We start from the raw sequence: 25,965 nt of genomic DNA, 5'->3' as shown, positions 1-25,965 counted from the left end.
ATTAAAAATTGCGTTGTGTGTTTTCATGAAGTAAAGAAATCTCACTTCACCCAAATAAACTGAGGAGATGGCAAGATGGGGGGAATAAAGATGGTGTCTGTGGGTGAACTGGTTTTTGTGAGGGGAGACGGGCGATGTGTGACTGGCCTGCAGCCGGTAATGTGCATCCAACTTCTTGGAGCGTTCGTGCCATATAATAGGAGGCAAACGCTGCTGTGTTTATTCAATGACCAGGACAAAAGGAGCGGGAACACCAGCCTTTGACATTTATCTCCTCATGCGACATTTCAAAAAAAAAGTAGGAACTTAGCGGAATTGAGGTTACGCATCAGTTTGACAAAAGGTGTAACTGTGGGCCAACACGGCAATGTGTGGTAAAACTGCCAACTAGCGTGGCAAGATGTAGTAAATGTCCCAAAAATGCATTGTCAAACGTAAAATAAATGCAGCACAGCATTTTGACTGCAAACTACTACTGTACAAAACCTATGTTGCAAATACTAAATAGATTAAAAGCTAGCTAGTTTATAGATGTAAGCAATTAATTGTAAACCGATGGAAATATTTCAGGCAAAGGCACACAATACATTTTTACTCCAGTATTCCTCAATGCACCAATGCTTGGGAATAAAATGTGACATTATTGCTGGTAAAAGTAGTAAATAGTGAATTGAGAAAGAGACATCACATGTTGAGGGTTATCTAGATCACACTGGGCACAATAATCTTTTTATCTCTTTATCTAAGGAAATGAGGCTTAAGCAATTGCAGTACTGGGTGTTTCCTTTTCCATTCATCCTTTCCACCTCCAAGGACTTTTGAACATGCTGGCCTGCTTAATCATATTTGCAAATATATACAAATCTTGGAAGGTTAAATTCGTACAACTTTAGAGAAAAAAAAAAAAAAGCAGTTAGCCATGAGAAAAGAAAAGGAAGGCAAAGCACAGGTGTTACACGGCTGGCCAGCCAGCACATGGTTGCATTTACTGCTTGGCTAGTAAGCACAGCTCTGGCTTTGGGGATTATGAATTTCTTGCACAGAGAGTGTATCATAGCGTACAAGGGAGCGGGTGAGACCTTGGGTTACTGCTATAGGTAGAATTATGCATCAAAACACTAACTCTCAAGAAACAATGTTTGAAGTTTATTGCTTACAGAGGCGCTTGTTAATATGAGCAGTCGCAAAGTCGTATTTCCAGGCCTAAAGCATGAAGCCCTACAGAACTGGGGTTATTCTGCCAGCAATTCATGCCTGAATTGTAATAGGGGATTAATGTCCACACCTGTTACACCTTCCTTCTGCTGGAAGTTACCACTCCCATCTGGTAGAAATAACAAGAAAGAACATATCCATTTGTCATCTTCCAGGGCTTCAGAATATAAACATATGCTGAATTTCATGGTCATTTGAGTTAGTATTCAGTTTGTGAACTAGAGTAGCTCCAGAGCAGATATGCTGCCCATTTTGCTGACTGCTTCAAGGGCAATAACCTCTTCTAGGAGAGAGGGGCAGAGAGCAAGGGACAGTGATCTGCAACCAGCATGAATTAATTGCCAGAGCTTGGGAGGCAATATGGACAGCCAGTGAAATACAGTACTACAAGAAAAAGTGTCTGATAATGGGATTAAAATATTGAATTTTTCATGGACAAGTTTAAGGGGAGACTTAGTAATCTTCTACAAGAATTTATAAAGAGAGAAGATTTCTGAGGGTAGATTCTTCATTAATGTAACAGAAAAAGACATCATGAGATTCAGTGACTGGAAGCTAAAGGTAGACAAATCCAGGCCAGAGCTAATGTTTGGCTCTCAAGACTATCAAACCATTGGGGCAATTTCCCTGGAGGTTTGTTAGTTTAGCCATTACGTGAAGTATTTAAATCAAAACTAAGAACATAAATGAAAAATGGCTATGCTGAGACAGATCAGAGGCCCTTCTGGCCCAATGTTGAGTTTCTAGAGGTGGCCAGTGAGGAAAGGGCCTTTGATAGGAGATGAGATGGAAATCCCTGCAGTTGCTGGACTTATTTCCATTTCCACGGGATGTTATGATAGGTCGCCTCTTTTTTGGAGAGTAACACTGAGCAGTACTCAGATCTTCTTCCTGAAGTTTAGGAGTCCTAACCTGGTGTGTTCCAAAACTTGGTATCCATCTTTACATTTTTTTAACTTCTACTGTTTATTTTAAGCAGAAGTTTTAGTCTTGATGAAAAAATCCGTGACAATTTCTGCCCTGTTGTATGCAGAAGATCACATCAATGATGCCTCTGGTTTCTGTTAACCCTGAAATTACCAAGCAAAATTTGTTTGCAGCAAAGTCGATAATAAAAAAAAAAAATTATTTGACTTCCATGGATTATTGCACTCTCTAATCCTGAACCCAAAGCAGTGACCTGAAACTGTTTGATTAACATGCTGGTGCCCTATCAGCATGGCCATGTTTCAGGGAGGGTTAGGAAGAGAAATAGGGAGAAAAAGCATCAGAGAAGTAACTGAAGTGAAGTAGAGCATTTGCTGTGTCTCCACCATATCAAGCACAACACTGCACATCGTTTTCTGGATAAATCTGCCTTCCTGAAGACTCTGCTGCAGGTAATAAACCTGGTTATCTTTCTGTCACATTTACAGGAGAAATCCATCATCAGCAATTTGCTTGATGATAAGCAAGATTTTCCCTTCAGCAAAATCCAGCAGGTGAGCACCAGTGCATCAATGTAAGCATGACACTGTATAAATAAGTACGTAAATAATAAAAATATATATATTTACTGAAGCACGGGGGTTGTTTAGTAGACAAAGAACCAGTATGTTCCTCAGAAATGTGAGTTCATAGACAAATTATTCTAAGGTTGAAAAAATATTTTTTTTTTAAAAAAAGGGAAAAAAGTACTGTGGTTGTATTTGCAGCAGTGTATACCACAGAATATTTACACTGAGGATTAGATTAATTGTTGCCATTTGATGATCTAACAAAGTACTTAGAGAAAAGCTGGATCGAGAATAAGAGTAAACAGAAGTTGAAGAGATTTCTTCAGTGCGCAGGAAGTATGTCTTAATCCTTTTGTTTCTCGTTATGATTGATTCCTGGTTGCTGTTGTTCATGAAGAAGACTTTAAAAAACACCTATCACCGCACCAAAATGTTGTTGTCAGTATCCAGGGGAGAGGTGGAAAAAGAGCTGACTAATGTTACCCCTATGTGTGATACAAGATCACCTGAGAATTTGGATATTTATGCAATCATTCCTTTACCTGCATATTTCAATTTTTTTTGTTGTTCTTGATATGTATTTGAGCATTTTTTTCAGCCATTAGAGAAATACATGCAAAAAGTAGAGCCCTTTTAAAATGAAAATAAACTGTTTTAAAACATGTTGCTTGCAAACACTTGTGATGTTTTAGGAAGGTGTGGCATGGCAATGAGTATTAAGCAAACCTAAGACATTGCAAATACTGAAGTGGTAAGGATTTTTTTCTCCCTTTACTGAAATACATTGTAATTCTTCCCAGTTATCACCAGATGGCAATATCATGACCTTAAAAGTCTCGTTTTTCTGAAGTGGGGAACAGTTAGGCATGAGGAAGTGATGTATCCCTGAGCTGCAATCGTTTCAGGAAACAGCTTACAGTCCCCAGCAAGGTTCAAATTTCCGTCAAACTTCGTCTTTCGTGTACAGAGCTATAGCCAGTATTGAAAATATTAACATTAACCCTCTAGGTTTCCATTTAAATTGTATCATTTAACTCTACTTTTTTTTTTTCTTTTTTTTTTTTTTTTTTTAAGAACTGAGGTCAAGAATTCATGATGAAGAGCCTTTTTTTGTCTGTCTTACTTGTCTCTGTTCTGTTCATGAACAGCTTCTCAGAAGTGCATGGAGGGAAATGGAAAGGTGCAGGTACAACAAAAAACCTGGAAAGTATTGCCATTGGAAGATGCTATGACTATATTAGAATTGTGAATCCTGCTGTTGGGTAAGTTTTTGCTTGTTTCTGGGTTAGTTTTTTATTTTCTGTACAAAATGGTGATATCAGAAGCCTGATGTTTTGCATGAAGACAACATGCTTATAGCTGTCTGGAAACAAAAAAAAAATGAACTTTGATGGATGTAATCTCAATAAAAGTAGTGTAATTAAGGCAAGATTTTTAATCCTTCAACATTTTATTTCACATTTCTTCCCCCCTAGTGCCACAATGTTCTCTAAGGAGAACGCTGCACATTGGTTGGGGATGGTATTTCTGAAGCACCAAATCTGACGGTGCTCCAGGGAAGACCAGCTTTACTTTGCATTCCTTGTATGTCAGCTCGTGTAAGAGGGAAAGCACCGTCAGTATCTAGTGCTACTGAAATAAACTGTTTAGCTTATCCACTTGAAAAATCAATAGTAATCAACTGCTGAAGTATGATTACCCATGAGCTTTCATTGTCTGTGTTAATTACACAGAATGGGAGGTAAGTTACACACTTTGCTAAAATGACCACTGTTTCTGTCTTCCTTACATTGTTTGGGCTTTGGTAAAAAGGAAGAAGCTAAGAAGTATAGTCTTCTGGAGTTCAGTCCTTTATTCTGTCACTAATTTTTTTCCTGATAGTTTGAAGAGGTATTTGTAGACTGAGCCTGGCTGAGTTCCTGCAGCATTGAATCGTGGTCTTAAATGGGGTTAGATTATGTTGCATAATATCAGCAAATATTACCTCCTTCCCCCAACATCCCATTTTCAGTTCCTGCTGCAAAACAGGAAGATACAGGACTGGAAACAGGTTTGTGGCTTTTAAAAAAGGCAAAGCAACATGTTTTTTCTAACAACATTCTTAACTTATCAGAAGCATTTTGATTCAGGTTCCCCATGAAGGAAAAAATCAACCTAATGCCAATAACACAGTACTAAAATTTCAGCTGAACAATTCAGATTTGGCAAATTTATAAACACATCACAGCAGAAGGTGCCAGTAAACTTTAACTTTCTATGCACCTACAATATAATATATAAGAATATAGGAGATAGAATATAGACTACAGTTAACAGTTGTGTAGGTATGTGAAGTCTGGTCTTGCAGTAGACTCCAGATAGGTAGAGTTCCTGTTGCAGCTACAGATGTCACTTCATTTATATCTAAAGCAGGACATGACTAATAATACAGAGTACACTGAAATGAGCAACATAAGGGATTGCTATTGTGGAAACGTTAACTTTATCATTAACTAATTTGGGCTTTTAGAAATGTAAATACAATTTTACTGAAAGTATTTCAATGTGTCTCATGTTTATGCCAGTTTTTTGGTCTAATTAATTTCTGTGACATTTTCACAATATAATTTTAAAATTGAGAAGTCTGAACACATTCATCAGAGTATTCTGACTCAGAATAGCATGAAGCTAGGCTGGAAATTAGGCTGCTTTCCTGAATTAAGACCCAAAATGATATTATAAGAAGAAAAGCTGCACAATTAATTTCTTTTTTTTTTGTTCTCTTTCCCTTAAGTCTATAAGCAAATAGTGTAATTAAACAAAATGGAAATTTGGAAATGGAAATCACAGGTTCAAAACAGATATTCAAATTATTTATAACCCTTTCTGTTCATTGTCTGTTTTGTAATTGCCCCCAGGCTAGCTTTTACAGAGGCATAGCCACTTGGATAGGTTTTGCCTCTGAATTTATGTGCAAATAGAATAATTTTTTTAAAAATACTTTGCTAACAGAAAAGAAGCGAGCAAAGCATGTCTTTACACTGCAACATACTAAAAATAAAGATGTCCACAGAAGCATAAGAAAAACTTTATGTTAAAACAGAACATGCAAAATGTCAGGTAAAAGAGGCGTTTTATGAAATGGTATGGTCATGGAGAAGTGAGGGATTTGAGTGAAAATCACATTTGAAATTTGCTAATAGGAGTATGCTATATAACACAAATGTTCCTGTAGTGCATTTCCCCTCCTGTTTCTCTATTGGTAGTATATAATGGAAATTTTGTAAACTTTTTTTTTTTTTAACTGACTAGTATGAAATAAATCTAATATGACTTATTAGTGTCTGTTGAGATTGGGAGGAGTTGCCCTAAACCACAGTCCTTCCCCACCCTGTAATTTCAAAAAGTATTTTTGCCAGCTAAGAAATTTTGAGTAGCAGACCAGAATAATCCTTTTGATTTACAAGCTGTTCAAACCTGGATGAGAAGACATGAAGAAAAAAAAATGCAGTAAGTGAATTACCCAGAAAATTACTGCTGGATTCAACTGTCAAGAGGGATGTTAAGAGTTTAGTTGATCATAATTTGCAAGTACTAGCATGAATAAGTGAGTGCTTACAGTAGATAGCTCGTTAGCAGAATGAGACATAAGTATATACAATTGTCAGAAGCTAAAGTTTAACAGCTTGAAATCAGAAATAGGGTGCAAATCCTTTTATCAAGTAAGACTATTTAAACATTGAACTACTGATCAAGGGTCATATTGCATCACTGAAGATTTTCAGGTCAAGATCCCATATTTGCTTATGATATATTGGATTTCTTAATATAGTTGTTGGAAGCATGACCAGAGCTTACTGTAAGAGAATCTGTGGTCTGTTTCCCGCATGGGAGCTGCATAGCTCGTCAAAAGAAGTCCTTTAACTTTAAACTATCTGCAACGTTCAGCATTGCAAAGCAGCTCCTTAAAGAACCTCATGAAGAGAAGTGCCAGCAGAAATCTCACTGTTTATGGATGACACTAAATGAGCAAAACACTCTAATGGCAAAGTTTGGTTTATCAGGACTACTGTTGTTCAAGCTACAGCTTTGCAATTACAGCTGTTCGCGCTAGGAATGCTGTATGTACATAAAACACATTATTCTGTTCTGCATAGTGTTCCTGGCATAGACACTGCTGCAGCCTATATGGGGAAGGTACTGCGGGAAGGTGGTGAAAGTAGCATTTCCCTTTTTAATTACTCCAGGCAGGCTCAGAGCTGTGACAGATGAGATCCTGCTAATCCAGAGAGATAAGATGCTTCCGTCCCTTGATGGCCTGGCCTGGTCTTCCGTGGGCCATTATTGTCCCCAAGACAGAGATGTCAAAGTGCACAGGCTAGCATCTTATTTCAGGCCTCCCTACACAAGCAGTATAAATGTTGAATCCTAACAGTGTTCTTGTAGCTACTGCACAGTGACACCGTCCTCCTTCCAGCAAGGTAAAGCTGCATAATGCCACGGCCTGTATACACAGAAGGCCTGTCTTTGTCAAAACCATTATTCTACCATTGAAACCTTCTAGTAACTCCTTCTGCGCTTGAATCTGACATTTTAAGAGTAATTTTACGTTCCAGTAAAATTGAAATGGCATTTTGAATCTGGAAAATTTCCAAGAAAACTGTTTTCTTTAGTATTTCTGCAATGCTGGATAGCAAGCTTGCTGCGCATACTGTACCTTCTAAGGTTTTTGTTGAATTACTATGTATTTCTAATTCCACACTGTACATTCTAATCTGCTGTTAGGAGTCAGGAAAGGACAATGCTCTTCCTGGGTTGCAAGTTTTCTACCAGTGTGACTTCAGTTTTCTATCTTAACCTTGTGGGGTTTTAAATTTGGGAATTTGAAGAAGTTGGGAACAAATTACTTTCTTGCTCTGCTTTGGAAAAACAAAATTCTGCTATTTGTTTGTTTCAATAATTACAGTGAGAAGAATTGCTCAGAGATATGGGAGGCATTTAAAAATGCATTTATTAACAAGGATCCGTGCAGCATTCTACCTAAGGACTATGAATTATTTATCAACCTGTCATTGCACACAATTCCACCAAACAAGGTAATGATTATTGATGTTACATTAACAATCTTGTGACATTCAGCAGATTTTCCATGACAGTTCGAAACTGACCAAGAGTCATTCTGTGGGTGACTCATAATTCATTATTTTTGGCCTGTCTGTAGTTCACAAACTAGGCTTAAGCTTGATGGCATTTTTCAATGTGTTTGGCTGCATTTATGTTATGCAGCAACTTCTTCGCAATTTCTCTACTTTTATACTACAAAGGTCCTCTATTTTTCCTGCATGCCAGGGGCTCTGTTGTTGTCCCTGAACTTCCACTTCTACTTTTCCTCAAGTTAGGTGCTCTGCTGACAAGACTGTGCCTGCTATCATCTTTTGCTTCCACTCCTCACAGCCACGTCTCAGCGCAGTGCCATGTTAAACATTGACGTGCTAAACAAGCATAAGCAGAAATGAGATGGGACGTCGTTCTGTGCTGGAAAACAGGAAGAGTTTGATATGCTGGCAATTGCAGAGAACTGTGAAAGTGCAGAAAATGTGGCTTTTTGTGCCATCATATCCCATGAGAATGTGTGCTTTGGCCTTCTCTAAAAGGTTGTGCTTTAAAGCACAATTATTCGTGATCTCTAAATGATATCAGCTAATCCAACAAATACTCCTGTCAGCGTGGCTTAATTCACTAAAGAGCTTTGCAAACACAGAAATAACAGCTAGACATCCAATTTTTTCACACCATAAGCCAACATAGTAATGTGAGAGAATTCTAGTAAGATATATCTGGCTTCTAAATATCTGCCTTCCTTTTTTTCTCCCTTTTCCTAAATCTGTCTGCTGAGGAAGGCAAAGCTAGGCCTAACTATATTTAATATAGGTCTATGCCCATTCCTATCATGATATGAATGCCCCTCAAGCCTCTAGTGATCAGAATTTATACTGCTACCAAAAAAAAAAAAAAAAAAAAGTTCCTCTAAAGAGATAGCTAACATTTCTGGTTACCAGCTTGATTTTGACATAAATACCAAAACATGTTTTAAGCTGTTTTCAGCACCCCATAATATCATTGTTTCCATGCCCTAGTGATGGTTCATTGCTTCTCTACTTTTTTTCCTTTTTTGTGTAGTCTATCTTCTGGGAAAACAATCAGCTGCTAGTCAATAGCTTTTCTGACAGAGGCCGTCGCTACATGTCTCTGGGTGACACTCTGTTTGGCTTCTTTGGAGATTTTCTAAACTGGTGTGGGCAGGCAAACAGCACGGGTAAGACAATGAGTGCTATATTAAACATCTGTCTGTAAAACTGTAATGGAGACTGACTGCTGTGTTCTGGAGCAGCTAATTTTGCTCTTACCCCAAGAAAAGTCAGGGATGGCTTCACTGTCTCATTCTCTCCTGTTTTCTGTCAATATTTAACATTGTAGTCAAGGGAGCACACAGTGGAATCTAAACAGGAGATAAACCTCCTACTCAGTCCTCTGAACAGGGAGCTCTTTGCATCCCAGGTAGAAAGTTAGAGCTATTTAAGCAAAATTACTGAATCCACAGACCGTGACTGTTTGTGTACACTTCAAAGGATGGAAGATGATAGAAAAAAAATACAATTGTCAGCTTTCAGTGTTAATGTCAGACCATCTTGTATGTTCAGTGAGTAATACAGGAATATATTTAATTGCTTTCTAAGGTCACTTTTTGCGGTCGTTATCATCTCTCTAATAGCACAAATCACATGCCTTCCTACAGGACTGGACTATGAATCCTGCCCTACTGCAGAGGAATGTGAAAACAACGCCGTAGACTCCTTCTGGAGAATGGCCTCAGTCACTGTAAGCAGTGCATTAGTGCTGACTTCGTACGTTAGTGAGTGCATCCTGGGTGGTTCAGGAAAACATCAGCGAATCAAACCAGATTTAAGTCTGTAACTGTGCTAGATTATTTCTTCTGATACATATACACTTTTAGACTGGGTACAGTGTTTTAGCAAGAGGAGCCTTGCTAAATAATATGTTAAAATTCTGTGTTATTTTGTTAATATATATTAAGCATATAGTAAGCACAGTAAGCACACTAGTTGTCTTCTGAATACAGGTCCTAAGTGACAGCCTTTATCCACAGATCAAACCCAACACAGAGCGCCAAAATGCTTTCTTCCTATGCTGAAGAAACTGTAGATTTGAGAAAATGGTTTGAGAAGATGCATTGAATTCTTGTCCTCTCTACTGCAGTGACCTGCTAGGGTGCGAGTTTGATATTATTTTCACAATTCTGATACTCTTTTTGGTAAAATTCTTTCCTTGAACATTATTGCTTGCAATACAATACCAAGTCATATGACAAATCTGTAGGATGAGTTCTGAAAAAATATTGTTATGTATTGCAGTATGCACAGCACAGTTCTGGGGTGATACATGTCTTGTTGAATGGTTCTGCAGTCGGAGGAGCTTATCCAAACCCAGGGTAAGAAAACTGACTTATTCATGTATACAGGGTCTGATGCCTGCAAAAAAAAAGGGTCAACCAGTTGTTTGAGTCTTCTGCTGCACAAAGCATGGGAAGTGTAACTGAAAGAGCCTGTTGCATCAAAGTCTGCTGAGTTGTGGGGAGAACTGTTAATTGTCCCTAGCTGTAGGAATTGACATGAAATGAATGAAAACAATCCTTTTGACTTCTGTATTTTACAAACTGCTGTGGTAAGCAGGATAAAGGCTCTTTGAAAGCAGCCTTCAAGTCAGCCAACAAACTATGGCAAAATGTGTATGTCTTCAAAAAGATGAGTGTTACAAAATTTCTATTCAAGAACATCGCCAAGGAGAGGACATCCTTACAGGGAGAGTAGCCTCTGACAGGCTTAGGAGCAAACTTGCTAAGTTCTATAGCAAAAGTACTTGGTCCTGCTATTTCTCCATGACCAAGAGAGGAGATAGTTTGAGATCCATTATGGTTTAAGAAAGCAAAAAAAAACCAAACTAATTGAGAAGGATAATAGCAAGGATCAACTCTGTGTTCTCCTTATTCCCTCGTATTTTAAGGTGTCCTGGTTCTGGCCAGGATAGAGTTAATATTCACCTGAGCTGGGTGGAGAACTGGAGCTGGTAGCCCCTATGGCTGGGGCACCCAGCAGGGATAATTAACTAATTAGCTAACAGCTAGGGTTAATTTACCCAAATTAGCCAAAGGGCTATTCCATCCCATCTGACATCATGCTCAGTATATAAGTGAGGAGGGGGCTGAGAGGAGCCTCCTGCTATGTGGAAGAAACCAGGTGTGGAGATTTGTTGTAAACCATTATACTGTATTTGTATTCCATCACTGTTTTGTTTTCTTCTGTTATTGCTGTTAAATTTTCTTTTTATTCAATCTCAACCCACATGTTTTTGCTGGGGTTTTTTTGGTTTTTTTTTGTTGTTGTTGTTTACCAATTCTTCCTTCTGTCCCATTGGAGGGTGGGGGGAGTGAGAGAGAGACTGCGTAGTCTGGTCCCAATCGGGCTCAAGTATGACATAAGGACAGATATATTTTCCTTGATTTACAAGTGTACGACTCTGCAGAAGTTCATCTAGGTTTGTATTTAAGATTTGTTGTAAAATACACCCTTAAGAACTTCTACTGAATGTGTGGCTATAGTGATTGCCTACCTTTGATAAAAAATACATCTTTCCTTACCTCAGCAACTGTCCTGTCTAAGGCAGATTAAAAAAAATAATAATCTTTAAAAACCCCTGTAGGACAGATCCTACTGCTTTGTGCTCACTGAGGACTAAAAATAATTATTGAAAGTTAATTGTATCTCCAGGTATGACAGAAAAAAGAATTGTCTGTTCCAAAACACCTACTACCTACTTAACTCCATCTCCCAAAAGGTCCATCTCTGTACACAGCTTTCAGCTAATCAAGAAGACTTACATGATCTCCTTGGGTTGGTCAGATGGTCAGCTGGGATCAAATCTTCCGCAGATGATAATACCTGGCAGCAGGTCAATGCCCAGAATCCTGTATAGAGTCCTTATTTCAGAAACAGATTCCTTATTTCTGTTAATCTACAGATTCCTTATTTCAGAAACTTCTTACACATAAATTAATTCTTGCCTCCAGTCCACTGGGTCGCTTGTCTGGTAGTATCGTGACCAGTGAAATCACCACTGGAGCGCAGCCTGCCGTGAAAACAACAAAGCAAATTTCTCCATCTGTTTTCTTTGCTGTGTATCTTCTGGTCCATTTATGACTGAATGCCTTTAAGAGATCTTGTTTGAAAAAGGCTTAGAGTTGAATAATTAATAGCAGAGAGTAATCTGAAAGATCTACCTGTCTGCCTAAATGTCTCTCTGGTCTGTGTTCAGGCATTTCAAAGTCACTTCTAAAGTTTATCCTGCATTACAGATTGTACACTTAAATCATCATTACAGTACCTGTTATCATTTCAGTTAAAATTTATTTTGTACATCACAGTCTGAGTGTAGTTGCCAGACTTCTTTAATAATAATAATAGCCGGTTCATTAATTGGTTTACTGAAGTCAATTGTACGCTGTTCCTCCGCAGTTTTTGATTCCTCTAGTTAAAGATTTCTTTATGTTCTGGAGGAAGCTGCACTTTTGCTGGCAGTAACATATGCATGAATGAGCAAATGAGTTAAAAATAGTTGGAATCTTCATTTCTGTTATATTTTCACTATGTGTTTGAGACAGGCTTGGACACCTTGGACAGACAGGCAAACCTGCCTTTGCTGCTACTGGTAGTTAGCCACCACTGTACCAGACCTAACCAGAGAGGGCAAATGTTGGTATCTGCCTCCTCGTGTTCCACTTCTCCCAAAGTTTCAATTAACTTGCTGACTTCATGAACAGGTCTCAACTGGCTGCCAACAGACACTGACAACCACCACACCTCTTGTGCTTCCACACCAGAGCACCAGTAGTTTGCCTTCAGGCACCAGGAGGACAGAGCAGTGGTCACAGTGCCACTGCTGGTCTTATCCAGGAGGCGATAACTAACAGTTCCTTCTAGTCTGGGGGGTCTCAAAGCATTTAAAGTGACTAAGAGACACTGCAGCCCAGATGTAGCCATTTAAGAAGACCCATGACAGGGAAATCAGAGCACACACCTAGGCTCAGGCTTGGACCAAGCATTCAGCACAGACATGGCTCTTATGAGCTTTCTGAGGAAAAAAAAAAAGAGCGATTAAACTTAAAGGTTAGAAATCTGTGTCTTTGAAATGCCTGCATCTCACAAAAAAAAAATCCATGTACAGATATTAAAATAATCTTTTAGATTTGGCATCTTTAGATTAGATATTAAGAAGAAATTATTCATTGTGAGGGTGGTCAGGTACTGGAACAGGTTGCCTGAAGAAGATTGTGATGCCAGATCCCTGGAAGTGTTCAAGGCCAGGTTCGATGGGGCTTTGAGCAACCTGGTCTAGTGGAAGGTGTCCCGGTCCATGGCAGGCGAAAGGCGAATTGGAACTAGATGAGCTTTAAGGTCCCTTCCAACCCAAACTATTCTGTGATTCTATGATTTAGTTGCCATTTTATTGTCTTGTTTTAATTGTTATTTAAATATCTATCAAAGTCAATTTACACAAAGCAATAAAGTGGAAGATTCCGTAGGCAAGGGGTGGACATGTCTAGAAGTTTCTCCTTTATGGTCTTATATATCCTAGACAAATACTTCATGTTCATATTGCTGTGATTTTGTACCTAAAAATATATTTGTCTTGTAGCTGTTGTTATTTTTTTTATTTAAAGCAAAATTGTATTGTGTCTAAAAGCAATAACTACAAGAATTACATTTTTCTATTTTTACTAAATATCAAATGCTTTTTGTTTTGTTTTTGCATTTTTTAAAGTTCAATTAATTCTGGTTCACTTTGAAGCTGTAGCTTTTTTACAGCTGAGCCCCTCTAACATGAATAATATGAAAACAAAACTTCTGATTAAATGCCTTTGACCTTTGAGAATATTCAGAATATGAATCAGATTTTTTTGTACTCTATACTGAGTCTGATTGTAATCAGAAGATATGAAAGTGAAGTTGAGCAAGCCTATATACTTACACAGGATCAGAGCCTTCATTTATTTCTCATGTTCTTTATAGTTCTAAAAATTTGTTTCTTGAATCAGATTTTTTGCAGATTATGAAATACCTAATCTCCAGAAAGATAAAATCTCACAAATTGTCATCTGGGTTGTGGATGATATTGAAGGACCAGATATGTAAGTTATGTCTTCCAAAAAAATTAATTTATCTGTTTTGGACCTGTCTTGAAAATTTCACCTTAGCTTTCTGTTTGATTATATTTGCATAGCAATTAAACTAAAAATATTTTAGATGCTTTCACTAACACAGAAGGCACACCCTGCCATTACCAAAAAGTATAGAAATATCAGAATTAGACAAAATGTAAATAAATTCTAATATTAGGCCTGGAGTCCGCTCTTGGTTAGATGTGGATCTCAGACATTGAGTGAAGATCTAGCACGTACAGTTTTACTAAGAAAAGAGAAAATCTGAATTTCAGATTAAATGGTGATGTGAAATACTTCTTTTGCCTTGCTATATGCATTCTTTTCATTTTCATCTATCTTGTTTGAAAATTAGTAGAAGCAGATAAATGCCACTAGAGGGCTCATTTTCTCACAGTACTTAAAAACAATAATAAAAGGTAGGCTTTAAAAATTTCTAATTTTGCCATTAATTTAATTTAAAGCAAACAAACAAACAAATAAACAAAACAAAACAGATTATTCCAAACAGAATAGCCTGATGGAAAATAGCCAAAGACTAAGTGACAATTTTCAACATAAACATAATTGAAAATGAAGTCTGAAGTTAAAAAATTAAATAATTAGCCAGACATTAGGCCTCATTTGAGATTGATTAAAGGAATAATTAAATATTCCATTCATTATAGCTTTTGTGGGGGTCCCTACAGATGTACAGAGATGAGTCAGGGGTGGAGGAACAGGGGAAGTCAGTTTTACCCCTACCATCTACAGGATCCATGCAGTTTAATATAACATGGTGGCACTTAATTGGTCTTAAAACTGCCCTGGCTGAAGAGGGCCAGAGAAATGGACTCAGATGTCACCATGTGCACCACTGGTGGCTGAATCCCTGGTGTCACCTCCATTCTTAGGACCATGAGGCTTCTGTGCTTGCTACTCAACACTTTTTAGTTACATCCATTCATTTTGTGCCATTTCCCTTTCACATCTCATCTCTTCTCTCTCCTATCTCCTTTTTATTCTCTTTCATTCAATATTGGCGTGGTCAACCCAGACCACATAAGTTACCATACTGCTGTGGTGTCTATGAAGTATAGTTGAGATTGGTGTTTCTCAGTCTTTTTCTTTATATCAGAGAATTGTACCCTTCTGGAAAAAAACGATACGGCTCACCTTTGCAAAAGCTGCCCTTATTAGAAAGAAAAATTAAGACAAGCACTGAATGCTAATTTGTCTTTCAGTTAATGGATGCATGGAAATATTTCTGTATTTCTATTAATCACTTTTTACAATGATTTTGTTGGTCCCTATGTAATTTCTTTAGAGTCATGAGTATTTACTGACCAATGGGTAAGTAGCACTGGCCTTAACACTTGATGTTGGTGCAAGTTTTAGAGGTTTCAGTAGGTTCTGTACTATGCTAAACTTTCTTTTGCTAATTGGACCACAAATTTAAAAATCAATGCTAGACACAGAAGCTGCATTTAGGATTGTTTTCTGTTTTTTTTCTCCCTCTCCTTATATATTTCTATTGTTCTGTATTCAAGAGAGAGGACAAGCTTCTAACAACAAGAATAATTCTAGTTTATTATAACCAACTTATTCTGTAAAGATAGCTAGCATCAACTTTAACACCACCTAAATAGCTGCCAAAGAAGATTACAAATTAAACACTTGCTTATTATTTTACAAAATTATTTAGCTATTTTTCTGTTTGTCTAGTGAAATACTAAAGGTGAGAATATTGGCTAATAGAATCTACAAATGCTACACTGGCTGAAGCCATTCTCCTGGTCTCTGCAGACTCGGTATAAAATGTTAAATGACTGTAAGCAAATGAAACATTATAAATAGCAATGTACATCAGTTGAAGAAGCAAAGTAATAGGGGTTTACTTTACTAATTCCATCAAGTTCGGTGAAAGGAAATTAGGTAATAAAAGACTTACAAAAATATTAAAATCCTTTCTCATAGAGATTCCTGTGGAACTCATACTGTACAGGTATTAGAAAACAGGCTGAAGACCCTTGGTTATGATGTCACCTGCAGTGACAATTACAAGTAAGTGAAAATCCTTCTTAATGTGGTGTATTTGCAGAAGCACCTCATCTATTTTAAATGGTTTCTTATGTTCCAGTACTTAAGTGCCATTAACGCTGTGTCTTCAGTAAAAGGCTGATATGTTGGAGGGGCGATGTCACGTTTTTCAGACTTAGCGTTTTTTGGCTGTGAATTAAGCAAAATACTACACCATATTGTATAATTGTATAATGAAGTGGAACATTGCACTTACCCAGTGTCAGACACAGAATATGGCCTCATGTATTCCACTTCACTGTAAAATCTTTATTTCGATTGAAAATCTAAACAAATTAAAAATGCTATTGAATGTCTGCAGAATTACTAGTTATTCACAGCTCTAGTTATTCACAGCTCTAGTTATTCACAGTAGATTGTAATATAAATATAATTGAAGGGAAGCTTCAGACATGATAATACTGTTGAGTTTGTTTTGGTTTTTCATTTGTTTTCCTCAGTTTTCTGCCTGAAACTTGCTAAATAGAACTATATCTCCACAGGTCTGTAATGTTCTTACTCTGCCTGGATCATCCTGATGATTCTAAGTGTACCCTTTCATCGTAAGTAAAGGAAGTTCAATCTATCCTCAGTATCATTACAGCCAAATCAGTAATGAAGAAATCAACAGTTCAATAGATTCCACCTCTGTCATCTGTTATGTATCACTCACATGCAATATACAGTATTCTTGAATTTATAACTTACTCTGTATTAAGTAAGCAGTTTCTATTTACAGATTGTGTAGAATTGTCTGTGAGCACCTGCTATTCAAAATCAGGTGTTAATCAGTTCTCATCAATCACACAATCACACTGTGTATCACTGATGGTATGAATGAAGTTTGTAAATATCAGGGTTCTGATGCAAATCTATTACAAATTTTAAAATGCTTTCATTAATATTCTTCCTTGAATAATGAAATTGCAGGTCAAATGGCAACAGATCTGAAGGATATTTCTCCAACTACTGGAACTTTCAGTTCCAAATTTTGAGGAAGTTTTTTTAAAACCTTCCATTTTGTGTGCAAACTAAATTTCTATATTTTAATGTATTTACCTTGGGCCAGTAGGTTATCTGCAGAGAATGCAGCTTACATCCAAGATACAACATTCTTAATTAGCAAGCATCACTCCCAAACTGGGTTTTAGTAGTTTCCCCTCCTATCCATATTTTTCTTTATTATATAAAGAGGATTAAATTAATTTATTACATAATTCAGTGAATTTACAGTAAAGATTACTGTTTTCAATTGTGGCTAAATTTCTTAATCTAAATACTGTTGCATGTATAGGTACATATAAGGTGCTTGAATATCTGAATATTAAAACTTCCTCACAGTTTGGAAAGTTGTAGGATACATAGATGCATAGAAGTTGTTCTCTAATTTTATTATTTTTATGCATAATCCATACATTTGGCCACATCCTATCTCCTTCTGACCTTTCTGCCCTAATTCAAGCATCTGCAAATCTTTGTATGTTAATACCTGTGTAATACTGCAATGATAACTTCTGCTATGGAAAACCTGGTTTGCTGTGCCTGGTTACGGCAGCAGAGAGGTGTGACTCCTGCTTGCTTGCCTCTAGTTGTGTGGCAGCAGTGCAGTGCTCCATGCAGTACAGAAAAGGAGGTGTATATCACTTTCTGTAGCATATGTTCAGTTTTTAATACACCCTTACAGAGGAAGTGAGTATCCTCTGTTCCTGCTGGTCACTGAAACCTTTCACTCATCTTGTCATGCGACAATGTTTATTCTTACATCCAAATTATATCCCAGCACCAGCCTATAAGTGTGTGATGAAAACAGTTGCATTTTAGATATCACTGATACCTCCAGACTCCTCCTAGGTAGCAGATCATAGAACAGGCTTCCAGGCGTGTTAAGCCATTTGTTTGTTACTAGATGCCACTTGCATGGTGGATTAAAATAGCGTTTCCTTGTTCTGCCAGTGAAGCCTTTTTTTCATGTGTCAAAGGAAGATACAGCTGTCCTGTGCAAAAGCACAGCTGTGAATGTGGTGATAATATTAAAAAACTAGAGGAGAACGCACTTAACAGGACTTAAAAAATGTAATGCTGTGAACTCTTTAACAGAAGATTTTTCTCTTCTCCTACATTTCAAACCATTTCCCTCAAAGTTTTGTCACGTGGGTACATTCCTCATCTGAGGAAATGTGGATGAAAAGGCTTTTGGAAACAATTAATGTCTTTTTCTTTCATCTAAGGGATGAGCATAGCAGTTCTCCAGTATTACCACATAGCGCTCGCAGTATGCAAGCAGGGAAGCAGCCACCACTTCCTTTCCATCCATGTCGGTACTTAAATTAACATACTCATTAGCATATTCTAAGCACTGGTCTCATACTCTTCTGGGGTAACTACTAAGCAACTCAGCTGTTATCATCTTCCTTAGGAGAAGTTTCCTTGCTTCTTTTCTTCCTGAGCCTTCTATTCCCTCCTGTATGCATGGCAATATAATAGCCTTGATTCACTTCATATCTGTGCTATCCCTAATCAGGACAGAGCTTCCCAGTCTGGCTGCTATCACTGCCTCTCCCTGAAACTGAACTAGATAAAATACTTCAAGGCAATGAATACTTACACTCTTCCCCAAATCACTTACTTCTCTGCAATAAACATCTCCATTGAAATTAGCTGCCCTTTCAGAAAAAGTATTAAGCAAATTTGTATAAATTATTTGATTATTATCTTCTAGATCTGCTTTTTCTATGGATGGATCCCGGCTCTCTAATGATCCATTAACTGACATGGGGACAGTTTGGTCAGTAGTGGTATCACTATTAAGAGCATGTATCTGTTGAGAAAAGGCTTCCTTTGCATAGTGTGTGCTCAGCGTACACATGTGTTTTTGTACTTCCATAATAAATAGTGAGACTCGGCATGCAGGCTCCCTTGCATCTCCTTTCACAATGGCTAGCTGCTGTTACAAGACTGATAGCTGGCTTCTCAACCTCCAGAGAATCACGTCCTGAGCTCAAAAATATCAGAGTTGTGCAAGTTTCCTTTTTGTCACAACTCCTGTACATCAGCGGAGTAGGCTGTGTCAGGGTAGCAGAGGATGGCTTGAAGGTGCTGTAATGTGCTAGGGGCTTCTTGGGTAGGGATAGTGCCCCTTAACTCCTCTCCAGACTTGAACTGTGTTCCTGCTAAGTCAAAATTTAGACTGGCTTGTTGACACTCTGTTTGCAGAAAACTTGTAAGTAAAAAAATACCCGCTAGATGGCATAGATGGCTTACAGACTTAAGCAGAAAGTAAGCCGGCTGCACCCTATTAGTAGTAGTAATTTATTACTTGCATTATTGCAGTGTCAGGGAGACTTAGAAAGGGATCTGGATACTATTGTATGAAGTGCTGTAAAAACATAGACCTCTAGGACCAGTGCTGTCTAGAAAAGCTCTATACAAGCTCAAGCTTAAGGCTAGAGATAGGAAATGGATGTGGAGAGACAAGGAGGCTCAGGTATTAAGGTAGAAAGGAGTGTTCCCAGGGTTTTGCACACAGATAGCCTGTTTATAAAATCAGGACAGCCAAAGGGAATCTGGTGGCGAGCTCTTATAAAGAAACTTCTAGCTTAGCACTTGGACCGCAAACTTCATCCTTGGCAACAAACCCCTGATATTTAAAAGAATCCTAACTCAGCTCTGTGCTGTGAACATCCTGTTTGTTTTCTTTTCTTCAGATCTGCAACAGCAGCACAAAGAGGACCTATATCTTCAGACAGAGGAGGCAGCTGGAACAAGCTCATGTTTGTTTCTTTTGTAGGCTTTTTGTTCAGATTTGTTTTAGCATACTAAGTTAATCAACTGAACCCATATCCTCTGTTTGCCTTAGCTGGCTATAAATTCGGCTTTAACTAATTTCTAACTGCAATTTCACCCTAGTTCTAGGACTGACAAACCTGCATATTAAAACTCTGCATACTTCTATCTAGACATCAACTACTTTTATTAGAAAAAAAAAGTTATTCTACTGCTGTTAGGAAGCCTTACCCTTAATTTCCTTTTCTTGAAAAGAAGAAATCCATTGGTGTTTCCTCTTATCCTTATTCTCCAGAATTAAACTGAGAATAATACTTCCTGTTCGCATATTTCTGAAAGAAAGTGAAACTATGCCTGTCATACATCTCCCACACAGCTTACTTGTTTGTAAAATCAATCCTGGCATTTGGCCTTGGAAACTAAGTGTCTGATTATCATGTTTTGGGAAGGAGAAATACAGATTCAGATGAGACAGAACTTAGATTGCTCACTTGGTACAAGATACAATAGGTGAGACAGTGGGAAAATTAAACTAATTTTTGAAAGTGGTCCAGTACTTGGGCCAAACTTACCTGAAACTGTCATACAGGAAGATTCTGGCTTGCATACTTGCATATGGTATTTTACCACATACTGTTGATTGCTTTGTAAACCACAGAGCTGTTCCTCAGCTGACTGTTTCCTGACCCTGCTTGCAGTTAGCATGCTCCAGAATGTACTGAGGAGAGAGCAGGTGCCATCTTGAAGGTCTCCTGAGTTACTTCTGTGAATTATCTAAGTGTTCCAGTTAGAAGCTCTTCTAAACCACAAAGACATCCAGCTACCAAGATGACATATAGATCTTCGGAAAAAAATAGTTTTTCTTCTAGAAAATAACTTTAAGTGGAATTTTGTTGCACATTCTCTGTTAGCTTCTGTATTATTTATTTGTGTTTTTATTAACTGGTTGTCAGGAAACTGGAATAGGATGTTCCTGTTATCTCAGTGCATCTGATTTAGGACTCCATAGTAGATTTACGTCCTTTCAGTCCCTGGTACAAATGTATCATGTTGTATGTTTGAAAGATAAAAGATCTGAAATATGTTGTTGTTGCTTATTTGTCTGGCTTCCATTCCTGTAATAATCTTTAATTGGGTTTTAATGCAAATCCCTTTATATTACACACATAGTTGCATTTGCCTGTGTCACAGCTGGGTTTAGCTCCAATCTGAAGGATTTTTCTGTCTGTTTCAGACACTTGCAAAAGTATTGAAATCAGAAATTACAGACCTTTTAAAATCTGGGCTGTGTTCCCTACCAATGCTGAAACGTTAGTCCTTTGATTAGTTCCTTCAACATCCTCCTCATTTTTATTGTTTGTTTGATGCTCTCCTTACCAGCAGCTGCCAGAATGAGAGGTATCTGTTTTAACACAGACACAACTCAAGTAACTAAACCCAAGCAATTTTGATCAGTCTTCTGTTTGTCCACAGCAGATCACATCATGACACATTTTGGACCGCAGGCTGTAGAGATTGCTCATATGAGGCTCACAGATACGTATCCAAGCCGTTGTTTGGTCTAGTTTTGTCCTATGCACTGACCTGTATATTATAGTGTGTCCAGGATTCAGAGAATAGCTTAATGTCATTAACAAGCCTTATGCCTCTTAGGCAACTTCCATCCGCAAGCCAAGCATCCCAGCTGGCCAACTTTTGCTTTCCAGACTCTGGATGCAATCCACTGCAGCAGCGCAGTTAGAGCTGACTGTTGTGTATGATACCAAACACACTGTGGGATGTTTCTGTTCTGAAAAAAAAAAAAAAAGTAAAATACAAAGTAGGATAGATAAAATTCAAATAATTTGAGGTTATTTCCTGAATAACCTTAAATCAAGAACAAGACACTCAGAAACCTCTTGCAGTGTTTACTTATTTCTAATGTTCTTGCCTCTTTTCCCATTACTTCAACTCATTAGCAACGACAGCAATTTTTTTTCCAATGTCTTTTGAAGAAAGTGTTTCAAACTTGCTGGAAAAGCTTGGGAGGATCTGTAAAGATTTTTAGCTAATGAACTAATATAGCTGGGATAAAACAAAGGGTTTATATATATACTCTTCCTGAGATCTGAAAGGCAGCAAATTTCAAGCAGAGTGTGGATCTGTTGTCCTGAGTTTGGTGTAATGGTTTTAATCTGTGTGAAAGAACAGTGTGACAGCCATCTCGGAAGCAGAGGGGCAGAAGACGTGTCAGCAAAATGAGAAACAATAAAGTCATTTGTTACTCCTGGAGGAAGGGAGAGACATGAACAAGAAGTTGTGAGCAAGAGAATCCCTTATATTTCTATTTCTCTTTTTTATTTCTACATCTACAAAGGCTGTGAATAGTGCTATTTACACATATATTTTACACTTACGTGGTAAGAATCAGCTGGGCATGCCTGTGCTCTGTCTTCAACACTCAGTAAATGCTCCGATTAGCAATGTCTTGTGTAACAGCTGTGGCAAATTTGGAGAAATAATATCTAAAAGGCATCTGCCCTTCTACGTAAACTCATGCAAGCCTGGTAATGTTCAGCAGAGTGCTTCAAATATGGATTGAGAATGTTTCAATCATTCATACTTGTACTAGCAGTACTGCAAAAACAGCTGTCTCCTGACCTGAAATCGAAGGGGAAAACGTTTCATATGAAAACATTATCTACATCACTTCATTTTCAATCCAGTCGGATGCCACAATCCTAAGTAGATCTGTTACAATCCAACCAGTCATGGGAAATGAAAGCATCATGTACAGTGGCATTACAAGGTGCTCTGCATTTCTGCAGAGAGACCTGTGGAAGCCACTGATAGTAAGTTAGTATTTCCTGTCTTTGCTCATTTTCTGGACCACTTCAGAACTTAGTTACGTCACACTCTTCATTCCTACATAGAAATAACCTATTTCTTGTTTTTCTGCTGCATGTGTTCCAGTAATTGTGTCTGACAAAAGCCAAATTCTGTTTCAGAGTAATTAATTTTTTCCACATGTATGTGCATGCACACATATACATCTGCTCGTACCTACTTTGTCTGCTTTTAAATGCAAACTATTGAGTGCTCTGGAGTAAGAAGTTATGAGAATTAAGCAAGGACAACTTGTTCATCTCTCTGCTGTTTTTATACTGCTGGTGTTTATTTTTGTCATATTGGCCTGGATGTGATATTCAGCTGACATGACTGATCAGCAATCTTAAATGTAGTGAAACTTGAACTGAAACCTCAAGAAGTTGCGTGATACTTATTGTTCAAGGAAGGCTAACTCTTTTGATAGTTTTCAATTTGATTAGTTAGAAATAATTCTGATGTATTCTGCTTCAATAATAGTATAAAGTGGAAGAAGGGTGCTTTTAGCAGAGCCAAGGAGTTTGGTTTAAAATAGCTCAGTATGAGGAGGCACGGTATCTTAATTTAGGCAAATGTTAGGGTGGCTCAAAAGCTTTACAAGTGTTTTTCTGATTTTTCAGGTTTTTCTTAATTCCAGCTTCTGCCCAGTCTAAATTTAGTTGCCATTTTATTTAAGAGGTGAAGAATATAATCTGCCAGATTTTATTTATAATCTGCAGGCATTCGATTTCCTACAGTTCCCTGTGAACTACGAAGGCAAGCTCAGAGGAGACCACCGTTCCCTTACTACAGCAGTGCAGCTCAAGTGCAGGCTGGCAGGGAGAGGGACACAGGAAACTGGAGCCTGGGAGCACGGCACATTCGTACCCTCACGCCATGCCAGAGTACCCACCCTGCCTGGGCAGCCCCTCTTGGCTTAGCTTCTCCCCTCCCTCCTGCCACTCACAGCAAAGGTGAACCTGATCTAATTTCCGATGAGTTACTTGGTATTTTTAGCAGAATATATGAGCAGAAGATTATGATGTTGGAAGTTTTATAGAAGGAAAATGAAGAAAGAAAGTAGAAGACACATTTCCCTTCCGTAGCAGGCGTAAAGTGGAGTAAAGTAAATAGTATTTTATTACTTGTGACCATTTGACTAGGAATACCTCTGCACTAGGTAAGCAGTAAGGTTGGTAAATTCCCAAAGTGCAGACAAAGGGGATCTTCCAGAACTGTATGTCTGGAGTAACTCAAGCTATACTATTAGTTACAATAATTAACAAAGAAATAGTATCTTTTAATCCAGTAACTGTGTTTGCCTGAGCATCTCTTTGTGATTACACCTGATGTGATCTGGTATCAGGGGCTAGTGAGTGCTTGGATAAATTATTAACAAAGAATGTGAAGTATTGTAGGAAGAAACCAGAATTATAGGTCAAGAATTTGGCAAATGCTGGACCACCAAACTGCATGAAGACTCTTCCCCCTCCCCTCCCTCCCCCCATTTGCAACAGATAAAGTCAAGAGAGGAATGCTAAGAAAGTTACAAGTGTTCTATATGCTACACTAAATCAGGGTACAGATGTGGAAAAGCTCCTAGGTCACGCTGTACCATTTTGAAGCATAGCAAGTGAAGAAGCAAATGAGCAGAAATAAGTATTCCATGGAAATTTTAGTCTTGTAATATCAAATCTCAACTGTAGGATATGCTGGGCTGTGTCATGCTTCATTCTTACATGTCCCTTTGTTTTAATGAAAGGTGCCAGAAAATCTACCGTTGATATTTCCACAAAGCAGAAGGAATGCTCTGGGCTCTGAATTTTCTGTCACCACTGGCCATTAGCATGGGGTTAAATAAAAAAGAAAAGCTGCTGGAATAATATGGAAAAGGAGTGATGGCAAGCATAGTATATGTCATATATCATGCAAAAAGAAGTTAAGGACAGTAAGAATAACCAGTAAGCTTGTAAGCCACAGCATCAAATCCTGGACAAATATTTATATGAATATATACAAAAGCGTATTTTACATAGCTGGCAAGCAGGAAAGATCTTGTTTTTCAAGTTTCTTGGTTTTTGACCTTTGAACCATCACATGGATCTTTTCCAAGCGGCAGATCTACCCCCTGTAGTTCTTTTAGGAGAATTTTTGCAATTTACACACCCCTGTGCTTGCAGAGCATGCTTCTATATCAACTTTGTTTCCTTGGCTGCTTCAGTGAGATGGGAGCCTGCTGGCTATTTCCCTTCAGAATGTGTGAGCAGCATAATAACTGGCACTGGCCAGAAGTCAAGTACTTGGTTTCAGGAAAGTTGGTGAGGTTACTGCATTTGCTTTTCCTCTGCACTAAAACTAAACTCTGAAAAATATTTTGCACAAAAAAAGTACAGCAAACTCATCAGAAATCACGGTAAGATCCCCCACTGCTGGTTTATAGCTTTGGCATAGCTCTCACTTTCTTGCAGACTCTTCTATTGCAGCTGTTCAATTTTGTATAAATTAAACATGTCTTGAGTAAATATTTCTTTATAGCCCAATTCATGTGGAATGCATGATTCATTAAATGTGAGTCCCTGACTCTGCAGATCAGTGCTTTAAATACTATACCCTTGAATGTTTTCTTTTTTTTCTTAAATTTGTCTTGGGCAATATTTTCTGACATGTCTGTATAGGCATACCAAAAAAAGGTGAAGGTGATACAGAAGAACAAAGCAACCTGTTTCCTCAAGGTGTTCTGGAGCTACTCCACGGCTTGTGTCCTCACTCCACCTCCTTCTCCACCAAGCAGTGTGTTTGTATGTAGGCGATCTCTCAGCGTGTTGCCTTGCTCCGTGAGAAAATCAATGCACAAATCTCAGCTATGACTTTTTTTTTTGTTGCGAACTCACCACTTTGGCTGAGAAAGAAATTGGGAACTGCAAAAAGCAGCACTGGTGACAGCAGGAAATTCTTCAGGCAGCAGCAAAGCTGCTGTACAAGCGCCAGGCTCTCCCAGCAAAGGGGAAGGAGCAGATGGCCTGACACTCAAGAGAGCCAGCAAGAGGAACAAGCACAGAAATGGGAGGGATAAGCTTGGTCCAAAGAGGAAGAATTTGGGGGACCCTTTTGTTTGCAGTAAACAAAGAAAAAATTAGTCATTAGTGTCTGTTACCCTGTCTCACACCAGATAGTACAGTCGGTGCTGTCTTGGCTCCAGCTGGCTGCAAGCGAGCTTGTGCAGCAGCGAGCAGAGCAGCAAGCGCTAATCAGGCAGATAAGGGGAAAGGAACTAAACTGTGCATGTCTGTGTGGAGA

General features: G+C 38.2%; 1 protein-coding gene across 4 annotated transcripts; it reads left to right on the top strand.

Moving 5' to 3' along the window:
- Positions 1 to 3,663: 3,663 nt before the first annotated feature.
- Positions 3,664 to 20,906, top strand: LOC104475413 (ADP-ribosyl cyclase/cyclic ADP-ribose hydrolase 2). 4 transcript variants are annotated; one of them, XM_086747484.1, is made up of 10 exons: positions 3,664 to 3,973; positions 7,657 to 7,786; positions 8,871 to 9,006; positions 9,487 to 9,569; positions 10,124 to 10,200; positions 13,861 to 13,953; positions 15,940 to 16,026; positions 16,545 to 16,604; positions 18,761 to 18,826; positions 19,746 to 20,906. In XM_086747484.1, coding segments are annotated over exons 1-10 (903 nt in total). In that variant the 5' UTR covers positions 3,664 to 3,803; the 3' UTR covers positions 19,747 to 20,906. The 4 variants fall into 4 exon arrangements, with proteins under 4 accessions (XP_086603610.1, XP_010122739.2, XP_086603608.1 ...); XM_010124437.2 differs by lacking the exon at positions 18,761 to 18,826; XM_086747482.1 differs by having other exon boundaries at positions 18,761 to 20,906.
- Positions 20,907 to 25,965: the final 5,059 nt, after the last annotated feature.

Source organism: Chlamydotis macqueenii, chromosome 4, assembly GCF_036417535.1.
Source record: "Chlamydotis macqueenii isolate bChlMac1 chromosome 4, bChlMac1.mat, whole genome shotgun sequence".
Lineage (NCBI taxonomy): Eukaryota > Metazoa > Chordata > Aves > Otidiformes > Otididae > Chlamydotis > Chlamydotis macqueenii.
Note: the sequence above shows the minus strand (reverse complement) of the source record. Positions and strands in the feature narration are given on the sequence as shown.

Bases quoted from the DNA above. Each gene is read 5' to 3' on its own strand.
- LOC104475413 (XM_010124437.2), top strand. From the start codon at position 3,804: ATGATGAAGAGCCTTTTTTTGTCTGTCTTACTTGTCTCTGTTCTGTTC. The intron at 9,570-10,123 runs GTAAGCAGTGCA...TATGTATTGCAG, and splicing joins GGAGAATGGCCTCAGTCACT to TATGCACAGCACAGTTCTGG. The intron at 10,201-13,860 runs GTAAGAAAACTG...TTCTTGAATCAG, and splicing joins GGAGCTTATCCAAACCCAGG to ATTTTTTGCAGATTATGAAA.